The sequence below is a fragment of the Hylaeus anthracinus genome, unplaced genomic scaffold, assembly GCF_026225885.1.
Source record: "Hylaeus anthracinus isolate JK02 unplaced genomic scaffold, UHH_iyHylAnth1.0_haploid 12001, whole genome shotgun sequence".
NCBI classification, from domain to species: domain Eukaryota; kingdom Metazoa; phylum Arthropoda; class Insecta; order Hymenoptera; family Colletidae; genus Hylaeus; species Hylaeus anthracinus.
Genome location: NW_026534348.1, coordinates 6,652,817 through 6,665,615, shown reverse-complemented (window position 1 = coordinate 6,665,615; position 12,799 = coordinate 6,652,817). Strand labels below are relative to the sequence as shown.

The 12,799-nt window shown below is 38.6% G+C and overlaps 3 protein-coding genes across 3 annotated transcripts; 2 read left to right on the top strand and 1 right to left on the bottom strand.

Annotated features, from left to right (window-relative positions):
- Positions 1-595: 595 nt before the first annotated feature.
- Positions 596-2,736, top strand: LOC128890607 (uncharacterized). Its single transcript, XM_054149261.1, has 3 exons — positions 596-1,650; positions 1,848-1,934; positions 2,478-2,736. Exons 1-3 carry the CDS (start codon positions 598-600, stop codon positions 2,556-2,558), a joined length of 1,221 nt encoding a protein of 406 aa, XP_054005236.1. The 5' UTR covers positions 596-597; the 3' UTR covers positions 2,559-2,736.
- A 1,281-nt stretch (positions 2,737-4,017) lies between these two features.
- LOC128890606 (uncharacterized) lies at positions 4,018-4,542 on the top strand. The gene has a single exon (XM_054149260.1). It carries the CDS (start codon positions 4,018-4,020, stop codon positions 4,540-4,542), a length of 525 nt encoding a protein of 174 aa, XP_054005235.1.
- A 5,854-nt stretch (positions 4,543-10,396) lies between these two features.
- LOC128890604 (uncharacterized) lies at positions 10,397-12,504 on the bottom strand. Its single transcript, XM_054149257.1, has 3 exons — positions 11,461-12,504; positions 10,558-10,644; positions 10,397-10,450 (listed from the first exon to the last, which is right to left on the bottom strand). Exons 1-3 carry the CDS (start codon positions 12,502-12,504, stop codon positions 10,397-10,399), a joined length of 1,185 nt encoding a protein of 394 aa, XP_054005232.1.
- Positions 12,505-12,799: the final 295 nt, after the last annotated feature.

The window sequence follows — 12,799 nt, the reverse complement described above, 5'->3', positions numbered from 1 at the left end:
TTGCAAAGGAAATTGTTGTTCAGAATCGTCTCAGCTACCCCCCATTTCCGGCTCCTCCCCGAGTTTTGGGACACCCTGTATATTCAACAATTATTATAATGATATTGTTATTTCACCTTGCATAAGTGCACATACCTTTTGGTTACGTTTAACATGTGTTTATTGCATCAGTTTATATCATATGATTATGACACATGACTGACACACGATAACACAAAAAGAAATAAAAAAAAAAAAAAAAAAAAAATCATGTCGAATCGAGCAACCTCCTCGTTTTCGAAGTCGGTTAAAAAGTCCTCTCGTCGCGTTATCGCCAACGTTTCGAAGCCATGCCCTTTATTGTCCCATGACGCGCTTCCGCGCTAAAGTGACATACATTGTTGCATTATTAATTCACGAACATTTTAGATTAAGTGGTTCGTTTAAAAAACGCTATTTCAGCACGAGTAAACGACGATAAGATCAGAGTTTACGCGCATCGTCGCCGGTAAGTAACTTCGCGTTGCATGGTCGTCGGTTAAGTTACGTGGTACGCGTTCGGTCGAAACCAACCTCGTTTTTCGATAGAATAGCGGCTTTTGTGTTTAACGTCTAACGATGATAACAAATTTCGGGAAAATTGAACGTTTGAATCGACGTCAAACGTGGCGGCCGTTGCACGCGTCGGACTTCGAGTCGCTGATGTACCCTAATTTCTGCATTAGCTTCGTTCTTGGACTTTTCCCTTACAAGTACGAATCGTCTCGATACGTGATCTCGCGAGCACACTTTCTCTGGTGCACGTTTACGGTTCTCGTTCTCGTAGCTTTCGTATCCATTACGCTCTACCAAATAAACTTTGGCACTTTTATGCACTTGCACGCACCCGGTGCGATACACGGAAACGTTCATGTATTCTTCGGTGGAGGCACGACCGTGGTATCGTACATTCTTACTAAACGGAGATTGCGTGTTCTTCGGAATCTCGCGAAAACGTCACAGATATTAACGCCAAAAGAGTTCAACGATCTCGCGAAGCTTTTTCATACGAAGGACATTCTTGGTTTCCTGTTTCTGGTCGTTCATTTCCCGAATTGTTTTAAAGAAACTACCTACGATACCGTGCGACAGTTCTCTGTATTGTACATAGTGCTGACAACCTTATCGTTGGACATGTTTTACATGAATTGCGTATGTATTCTGAGAGCTTGCTTTGGTAAAATCAACGAAGGGCTCAGACAGTTAAACGCGCCTACGACGAACAATGAATTTAACGCGGAAACAAGGGAGAAGGGTCTGCGTAACGAACAAAAGAGCACGCTGTTGTTAACGAGGTTGAAAAATTTGGAGGAGACGCATCTGCGGATCAGCGATGCCGTTCGATTGATAAATCAAACTTTTTTCATACACACCGCTATATTAACAACTATAACGTTCTCCGTCGTCACCTTCAATCTGTATTTTTTCTACCTATGGGTAAACGGAGTCTCTACTGTGGAAGTAGCTACGAAGTTTTGGTATTTAAAATTCCTCTCGAGCGTGTTTTTTTACACAATAAAATTCACGATGTTGGTTTGGGCTTGCGAAACTACGAAAAATCAAGCGGTGGAAATCGGTGCTAGCATTCACAATGCTCTTAACAGTACCACCGACGCGTTGGTGAAACACGAGGTAATCATTTAACACCACTCTATTATATACCGATCAAGGAAATGGATTCCGGTTAGTCGATAAAGAAAATGCGAGCAATGTTCTATTTGTGTCTAACATAAAATTTCATAAAATTGGTGATTGTCAACTGGTTAATATATTTTGTTATATCCGAGGACTTCGTACGAACTATTTATAATTTATTTGCGTAATTGTAGTTGCAGTTATTTTCTTTTCAAGTACTGCACCAAGACAACACCTTCTCTGCTAGAATAGTTACGTTGAACGCAGCGCTTCTTACGCAGGTAAGGCAAACACCTTTCCAAGGTAGTCAAATAATATACTTAGAAAGGAATCACATTAATGAAGTGTAGCGTTCCATTCGAATTTCAAGAAAAAGCGAGCAAACGGTTAGAGAATCGAGAAATACTTCATATCATATTCGATTACAAGTGTCGTTGACGAATGTTTTACGAGAAATTGTAGAAAAGTCGAGATTTAACGATAATGACTACAACCATCATCTCCTGCGAAAAAAATGTTCTACTCAGTGATGAAGCTGGCAGCTTACACTCGGTTTTTGCGTCTTAACACAGCGGTGCCTGTTTCTTCATTTTTATCCACAATTTCACATATTTGGAAAATTTCACATTTAATCCCACTCCGACAACACTCTTATCACACTCAGTTTTCGCAATCCACTTGGTTGCTTTGCCGAAGCAAGTTTCTTTCGTTTTTCTCTTCTTTATCGAGCAACGAGGGTTTAGTAAATATCGAACGTTACACTTCAGATGACATCCTTGCCGAAAAGATGGGTCCAAGTAACGACAATAAACATTTGTTTTCAGATGGCCGGAGGCGTTGTGATGTATATCTTGATAATGTTCCAGTTTCTGATGAACTCGATACACTGTAAGACATATATTTAACAAATTGTCCGAAGTTACGCACGGTCTTATATGTCAGTCTTACGACGTTTCTCTGATACATGTTTAATTGTTTAAATTAATAAATTCAATACAACCGTAAAAGGTCACATAAAGCTACTTGTTATTCGTTAAAGTTCTCGCTATGCCTGAACATAAAAATATAAAATGGCGGTACATGGTGTCATCCATCATTCTAAATTCACAATGTTTAATATCAGATTCGTAGTTCGCAAACGTGCCTTTTCTTTTTTTTTTGCTGGAATTTCAACATTTTGAACGGTACAAAAAGACACGCAACTTTCGCAAAACAGACAAAAATTTCATAGAATGCTATTGCCAAATGTTAACAAAAAAAGTTACCAAGAATATAAATACCAATGTTTGCGAAATTCATAAATGGAGACACCAACTTTTGCATACTCGTAATACATCAAGTGTCGCACTAAAACCGTTTCAAGAAGAGGCCAGCTTTTTCAGATTTTACTTGATGGTGCGACATGGCGTGCATTTTCATCGCGTTAAAAGCATTCTCATCGATTCATCCACGACGCTTTACCTCCATGCCCTTTGTTGACAAATGATGTTTTCACGGCGAAATGACGTTTTTTCTGCATTACTTATTCACGTACACTCTGCATCTGCAAATTGCATTTCCTACGTACATAGACGGTTGCGTCAATCGTACAAATTGCGTTACATCGATAACCGGGCATCGTTACATTCAGCAGTCGTTTTCGAAAAACGGTAGCTGTTCATGGATAATCGAAAAGGTTCAGTTCATTGGCGATGTCGTACAGGAGTTGCTTCGCGTACACTTTAATTGCTTAAGTTACCTGGTGCGTGTTTAGTCAAATGCAGGCTTTATTTTCTCTAGAGACATCGTCATCGCGTCTAATATCAAGAAATGACGAAAAATTTGACGAGGACCGAAAGTTTGACCGAACGTAAAACATGGAGACCATGGCGCGCAACAGACTTCGAGTCGCTGATGTACCCTAATTTTTGCATCAGTTACATCATTGGGATTTTCTCCTACAAGCGCGAATCGTCAACGTACGCATTCTCGGGAACGCGATTCGTCTACTCCACGTTATTGATTTTCATTCTAATCATTTTTACGGTTATTTCTATTTACCAAATAAATTATGGCGTCCTAAAGTTCGCGAACCTGTCCGGGACCTTGGACGCGAATCTTTATGTAGCCTTAAATGGAAGCATTGTCGTGACAATGTACATTTGTAGTCGGCCGACGTTGCGCATACTTCGGAATATCTCGCAAGTGTCCCAGATATTATCACCGAACGATTTCAACGATCTTGCAAAATTCGTCCATACGAAGGACTTTCTCGGTTTCATCTTTATGGTTATCCACCTACCGAATTGTTTTAAAACCAGTGTCTACCATACCATAAGACATGTGGCTTTCCTCTACATAGCACTGGCGAGCCTTTCAGTGGATATGTTTTACATGAATTGCGTATGTATCCTGAATGCTTGCTTTAGTAAAGTCAACGATGGTCTTAGACAGTTAAACAGACCTACAACGAACGATGACAATTTCGCGGGAACACCATCGTTCGAGAAGACTTTCCAAGAAAAACAAAGGTGCACCCTGTTGATCGTGAAATTGAAAAATTTGGAAGAGAAACATCTAAGGATCAGCGATGTTGTCCAAGTGTTGAACGAAACGTTTTTCCTTCATACTACAGGCTTGATAATTCTAACGTTCCTCGTCATCACCTTTAATTCGTACTTCTTCATTCTTTGGTTGAATGGAGGGTACATACTGGATATGTCTACACAATTTTGGTACATACAGTTCCTCCCAAGCGTGCTTCATTACACGGCAAAATTTATTATGATAATTTGGACTTGCGAGACTGCGAAAAATCGAGCCCTGGAAATTGGGACAACCATACACGATGTACTCGGCGATACTACTGACACGTTCGCACAGAACGAGGTAATTATTTTACAGCAATAACTACAGAAAGCAAACGGCTACCAGTAGTAGTAGCAGTAATCTCTTTATTCCGTTATCATTTCGATACATTAAACATTAATTACATTAACCTTATTCTAGTTGGAAATTTGTATCCTAAATTCTCCTCGTTTATTAATTATGTACCAATTCTTATTCCTACCACACAGTTTTCGTCAACAAATCTTGAATTTTTAATCTGAGGTCATAATTTAAAGTTATATTCTTTTCTTTATTACTTCTATTCTCTTTGGTCTCTTTTCTTGCCTATAGAATCATTACATTGTTGAATCATCTTCATATTCATGTTCAAGGAGTGAAAACTGCCCTCAAATGGTGATATATCTGTTTGGTTGAACGTGCAACAAACGAACAGATAAAATCAAATATTACGTATGACAATTGAATTTTTGATAAATAATCACAAGATTCCAATACTGATTTCACCAAGTCAAAGGTGACGTGGACCGTTCATTTCTTACTCTGATGATACCGTCTGTGACGCGGTGAAATATTTATTTAGACTTTACGGTTATTCGTCAGAGGTCGCATCTCTTTTTTTGTTTCTTCTTGAACATGAATATTTCGCACCATACACGAATAAAGAATATTTATGTTCTATTATATTCAGAATTTGAGATTGTCGATTGGATAATGTTCAGATTAATGGAACTGTTTGCAACCTAATTACAATATATTTATGAAATTATAGTTGGAGCTGTTTGCTCTACAAGTTCTGCATCGAGACAACACGCTCTCTGCGAAAGTAGTCACAATGGACGCTGGCCTTCTCACGCAGGTAAGGTATAGTTCAGGAGGTGGCGAGGCAGCTCGAACACCTGTACTTTATATCTTTATACTTTATTTATTTAAAGTGCGAACGAACTCCAGCCGCTCATCGCACCACAACGTCGTACAAAATTGTAGATACATTGTGTCTTAAAAAAAAGTTTGTCGTAAAGAATTTTTATTTCACATAATAGATAATTGGGGAATGCCAATGTTTTAATACGCGACAGCAGGTATGCTGAATTAACGAATAGAATTTTTTTGTTTACTTTTAATCATTTTTTTCACTGATATAGCCACAAGAAATTCGCCCCTTTTTCCCCAATGGTTTACATAACTGGCATTGAATCATCCGAGAGCGACAAATCAAACAGATTATTAAAATACAGTTTTGTAGCTATTTATTGTTATTATAATTTTCTAAGATATTTGCAACATCATGTGACCCCATAGTTAATAACACGAATATTTTTATAGTCATAATGATGAACATTTCCTTGTAGATGGCAGGAGGCGTCGTGATGTACCTCTTGATATTATTCCAGTTCTTACAGAACTCCATAGCCTGCAATCGTCAAGATTAATAATTTTATGGAAATTCCTCGAACGAGCGGAAACGAGCTCCCGTTCTTCCGGTTGCCAAGAGCCGGGAGACATTTAAAACGCGAGTTTGGCGTCAGGTTTATATTTACACACAACTTTTCTCTTTAAATGATTTTATTTACTTATTATTATTTAGAAATGTTGGTTTCATTCGTTGCGAACCGTATAGAAAGTAATTATTTGTAGAGAAAGTAAAGCGGTTTATTATAACTGAAGCGAGATTCAAATAACTGTAACAAATAATGCCTCCTGGGTGATGTGGAAAGTTATTGACAAAATTGCAATTACTGTATCATACGTGAGAGTGTGTGAGTGTGTCCGTGAATGCAATGGTTGCGTGGGAACGCGGACTTGTTGTTTATAATAATTCGGAGTTCAGTTCGGTCGAGACAGTTGTAAGAGACGGTCAATAAATAATACGTTCGACAAACTGCAATACGTTTAAAGTCATTTGATTCCTAAAATATATTATTGTTTTTATATGTATATATAAAAGATGCTTACAGACCTAACCACAATATCAGGAGGACCAGAAAGTAACGTCGTTTCTTTTACATTAAATTCAAACAAATAAATTCACAACAAGTTTTTATTTTTAATCGATTATGTTCGCACTCTTCGCCAACAACCTTTTGCTATCTAGCGTGCAAATGTTCAAACTTAGATCAGATAATAATCAATTGGTACACAATGGCCTGATAAATTATAAACAAGTATTGACATTTTCGGAAACGACGTTACATTCTGGTCCCCCTAATATTAATAAATTTTTAATTTTTAATTTACGTGGATGGATCCAGACATATTTATCGTAGGACGCCTCTGAGACACAGCGTCACGTGCGCGATCGGCGGCTCGATCGTCGAGTCTAGAGCGGTAGTGGGGGTGCAGTAGGCGGTTCCTCGGGAATCGGTCCAAAACTGGATTACGCTTGCTCGTAATCGTAGCTTATAAGTAGTTTTATAAATGTACCTAATAATTGTTACTAAAAAAAACCTCAATGATTACTTGCATTACCTTCTCAAAGTTGTCAGAGAATCGATTGGTTACTTACTCGATAAAGAAAATATCATGCAACTTCGGTGTAAATGTTAATCTCGACGCTTGCAGTCTATGTGACTCAGCACAAACTGGATTAATATCAAAAAGTACATCACAACGCCTCCTACCATCTGTAGTTAAATATCCATCGTTATAATTATGTAAATATTTACAAACACTAACGAGGGTATCACGTGACGTTGTAACAATCTTTAGAGAACGATACAAAAAATACAAATATCTCTGCTAACTAACGTTTAAAAAAAAAAAAAAAAAAATGGTTGAGTCTAACATTATTCTTATATCAGTAGACTTACTAGTTACACTTGTTAGTTTTCTTAACTTATCGTTAAGAAAAACGCGTTCAAAGTTTTGTACTGATGCACGTCTGAAGCACAGACAGATATGTTAAAGGTTTACCAATAAGAACAATATGACGTTAAAATGAAATTTCGTGACGATTTTCTCATTATACCACCCAAAAGTAAAAGATTGTTCGATCTCGAAAGGTTTACTTTACCTGCGTAAGGAGCGCAGTGTTCATCGTGACTACTCTCGCAGAGAACGTGTTGTCTCGATGGAGCACTTGAAGAGAAAATAGCTCCAACTACAATTTCATGATAAAAAGATTGCAACTAAATTATAAACAGCGTCGTGTATTAAGAATACACGGATTAAAACACGGATCCATTAATTGCCCGCGTAGCCGGGTATTTCGATACACGCGAACTAGGGATCTCTAGCGAAAATTTGTGTGCCGAGCAGAAACGTCCTCGGACGAGATCACCCTGTAGTTATCGGTGTTAACCCTTTTGCACTGGAGAGGTGACTTTCGGTCGCCACTAAGTTCGACAGAGTAAATCGGCAAATAGTAATGTTTGTTCAGGTTCAATTTCTTTGGAAATTAATTTCCAATTTGAAGTGTCGATAAAATGTTTACGTGGTAATAGAATGCTAAGAAAACATCTCGAGTCTCTAGAAGATACCTGAAAGAAAGGCTTCGAGTGCAAAGGGTTAAATGATTACCTCGTGCTTCACCAACGTATCAGTAGCATTGCCGAGAACGTCGTGAATGGTAGTACCGACCTCCAGCGCTTCATTTTTCGCAGTTTCGCACCCCCAAATTATCATCGAGAATTTCAGCGTGTAATGGAACACGCATGTAAGGAATTGTATGTACCAAAACTGTTTGACCGGATTCACTGTGTACCCTCCGTGTCTCCATAGAATGTAGAAATATAAATTGAAAGTCACCATCATAAATGTCATGACTGCCAAACCGGCATTATACACGAGAAACGTTTTGTTTAACGTGTCAACGACGTCACTAATCCGTAAGTGGTTTTCTTCGATATTTCTCAATTTCATCAGCAACAGGGTACTTCTTTGTTTGTCACGCGTAGCCTTTTGGGCGAATGGCGCGTCCGAATTTGATTCATCGTTCGTCGAAAATTTATTCAATTGTTCAAGACTTTCGTTGATCTTTCTAAAACCAACTTTCACGATATATACACAGTTCATGTAAAGCATGTCGATTGAAAGAGTCGTGGTTAATATGTAGAAGACAACGAGATGCTGCATGACCACGTAGACGTTTCCAGTAAAACAATTCGGCAGGTGGATGACCATAAACAGGAAACCGACGACGTCTTTCGTATGGATGAATTTCGCGAGATCGTTGAAATCCTTCGGTGATAACAGTCGGGCGATTTCTGTGACGCTACGCAGGACGCGCAGTCTCTGATTACTGCAAAGGTGCATCTGCAGGATGATACCTCCGCCCAAAATAAAACAAACGTTCACGTTTGTCGTCACGATTACGTCGTCGTACATTAAAACGCCAAAATTAAGTTGATAAATTGTAATGGCCATGACAATTAAGAAAATAAAAATAATCAGCGACGACCAAAAGAATAGCTTTCTCGAGAATACGTAATTGTTCGATTCGCACTTGTAGGGGAAACACCCAAAGATGGTACTGACGTAGAAATTAGGATACATCAACGATTCGAAATCCGTGGCGTGCAATGGTTGCCACGTTTTACGTCGTTTGAAATGTTCGATCCTCGCCAAATTCTGGATCATTTTTAAATATTAAACGTAGAAACGGAGGCTGGTCCCGACTAATCACGCACCACACGACTTCATGAATGAATGTACAACACGGAACAACTTGTTTGCCGTCAACTTGATCGTCATTTTTTAAACGAACCTATTAACATAACGATACTTCATCATTGATGTGGCGCCGTTTAACTGACTATCTCTATGATTCATTGGTTCCAAATGAAAATGCAATATGACATAGTCGAATGGACGTGAATAAATAATGCGTATATATGCGACACTTTATCGCGGAGACATCATTCGACAACGAAAGACATGATAATTGAAACGTTGGCAATGAGGGTGCTTTTAACGTGATGAAAATTACGCGACCTGTTACGCTTACAGCTCATTTTAGAAAGATTCGAGCAAGACGCCATTGAGTGCTGACGTTCCGAAACTAAAAACACATTTAATTACCTTTGTTGACATTTGTATCGTACAAACCCTGTTATACATTAAAGTTACTCGTTGATCCTTAAAGTTCACGTTATGCCAAACATAAAACATAACAGTATGTATACATCGGAATCCAGTAACGAAACGTAGTTCGGAGCCCCGCGCAAGTGAACGTAATTTTCGAATTCGTCAAAATGAATTTTTTTAAAATATCTTCTTCTCAGCTACCCCCATTTCCGGCTCTCACAGGAGTTCTGGAACGCCCTGTATACCACGCTGGTATACAATACGAAATATTATTAGATATATCTAAAACCCGCCAACCTACAATTCCAACAACGTACGTAATAATTGCAATGTCACGATTCTATATTTTTACTTTGTTTATTCGACACATATTTTAATTTTGTACATAGTAACGAGACAAATAAACCGACTTGACAACTTTGTTGCAAGTATAACGAACAATTAATTGACCGTGCACGAGCATCCGCGTCAAAGGTCATGTTATTTTGAAAAAAAAAAAAAAAACTGTTAAGTCTGATTGTTGCAGGTTATCGAGTTCTCCAAAAATTGAAACAATATCAAGATGTACATCACAACGCCTCCTGTCATCTGCAAAGAAATGTTTATCGCTGTTACTTGGATCAATCTTCACGGTACTAGCAAGGGAAACAGTTTGAACTGTAACAATCGAGATTTAATAAACCCTCGTACACCAATGAACAAGTTCAAACATTTGGCCCTGCTTGTTCTATCTCTATCTATTGAATAACCGTATGACTGTAAATTACTGTAAATAAGATAAGTGCGCTGAATTTCAACGATAATTCAACAATTGATGTTTTCACATTATTTGTTTCGACAATTTGGTCCCGACCGAGTTGCTTATTTCGATACAATACTGTATACTATGTATTTACTCGTCGATACTTTTGGCTTTTATAAACATGCGAGAATGACCTTCCGTTCTCTGAATAAGACACGTAATATTTGACAATCCGTACGTAACAATTCATCCGCGTAATTCTCTCCTGAATGTTACCCGACCGTCTTGCGATCGTGTTTATTTTTATTTACCTGCGTAAGAAGAGCAGCGTTCATAGTGACTAGTTTCGCAGAGTACGTATTGTCTCGGTGCAGAATTTGAAGAGAAAATAGCTCCAACTATAATTTCGATAATAATAGTTTTAAATGATTGAAGATCATTAACACGTTGATCGTCATGTCACCCACATGTGGGTGACAGTGGTTTTCACTGAAGAGCAAACAAAATTAATTTTGAATCTTCAGTAACAAAGAAAAATAAATTTGAATTAAATTCTTAAACTTCAACGAACTTATAAAAATAAATACCACGATATGTAGCATCCGATAGTCCAGAAACAAAACTTAATCGCAATAGAAATTCTCAAGAGTATCAGTCTGGCACTCAATGTGTTAATAGACACATCGTACAGTTTTCGGTTGAGTGGGCTCCATACAAAGAAGTCTAATAGCGTTAAGTCTGGTTTTGTTTACAAACAAAAGCGTATCAATGATATTCAAAACAAGGAAAGGGAGATTACGACATTATTCATTCTTATAATTCTGTAACTTCAGAAGTCAATAGCTCTTGAACGAAACGTTTGCGAGCATATTTCTAGAGGAAATTTTTGGTTTGTTTTAGGGTCTTAAATTCACCTCTTAAGTTTGGCCATTTAATCCAGGAACACCCTGTACATTATGAGCCGAGAGAGCACAGGCTCGAGCTACGACTGGCTGGCAGCAGTAAATTTATCTTTTTCGAATACGAAACGCACCCGATACTCAAATCTACACCCGGAAGCTTCGGTTAGTATAAATAATAAACGAGCAAGTCACGAGAAAGCCTCGAAAATCTTAACGATCGTTCTATATATCACATTTCGTTATCATCGAACATTGTCAATCGAATAAGGTCGTTATTTGAACTTTCTATATTTATTGCTATAAAATAATTACCTCCTGTTTTACCAACGTATCGGTAGTATCGCCGAGAACATCGTGAACGGTGGTTCCAATTTCCAAAGCCTGATTTTTCGCAGTCTCGCAGGCCCAAATTATCATCACGAATTTTAGCATGTGATGGAGCGCGCTCGAGAGGAATTGTATGTACCAAATCTGTGCGGTCACGTCAACAGTATACCCTCCGTGTAACCAAAGAATAAAATAATACGCATTAAAGATGACGATTACAAACGTTAAAACTGTCAACATCGTATTGTGAAGGAAAAATGTCGCGTTCAACAGTTGAACAGCATCGCTGATATTTAGATATTTCTGTTCCAAATATTTCAACTTAACGAGCAACAGCGAACACTCTCGTCCGTCGCGCAACGTATTCTTCGCGCAAGTGTTATCATTCGCCGTTGGTCTGCTCAATTCTCCAAGACCTTCGTTTATCTTACCGAAGCAAGCTTTTAGGATGCACACGCAGTTCATATAAAACATATCCAACGAAAGGCACGTCAACACCATGTAGATACTAACGAGATATCGCATGGTGTGATAGACACTGGTTCTAAAACAATTCGGCAAGTGGATAATCACGAATAAGAAACTGAGGAAATCCTTCGTATGGAAGAGTTTGCCGAGATCATCGAAATCCTTCGACGATAATATCTGCGACATTTCCGCGAGACTTTGAAGCACGCGCAACCTCGGCAGGCTAAGTATATACATCGCCACGACGATACCTCCATTCCAAATATAACCAAAATTCGTGAACGTGGTCCTGGATATGTTGTTGAAGGTCAGAGTTCCAAAATTCATTTGGTACACCGAAACGGACGTGAAAATGATGAAAATGAAAAACACCAACGAGGAGCAGGCGAACCGTGTTCCCGAGAACACGTATCTGGATGATTCGCACTTGTACGGGAAAATCCCAAGGATGAAACTCACACAGAAATTAGGGTACATTAGTGATTCGAAATCCGTGGCGCGCAACGCCCTCCATGTTCGACGTCGTTTCAAATTTTGGTTACTCGCCAAATTTTCGGTCATCTTTAGATATCAAATGTAGAAATCGTGTCTCTGTCGTACTCGAAGCGTAGTCTTCACCGAACACGCGACTTCACCGATAAATGCGGAAACGCGAAGTAACTTCTTAGCGTTATTGCGGATAAACTAAGCCTGTCTTTCAAGAACAGCTGATGTCCTTTGACGATACCACTTAATGTAATGCACCCCGATTATCGATATAGCACGGTTTGTACGATTATCATAATGATCTACGGACCTTGGAAGAAAAATGCAATTTGCAAATGTAAGATCTACGCGAATGATGTGATGTGAAAAA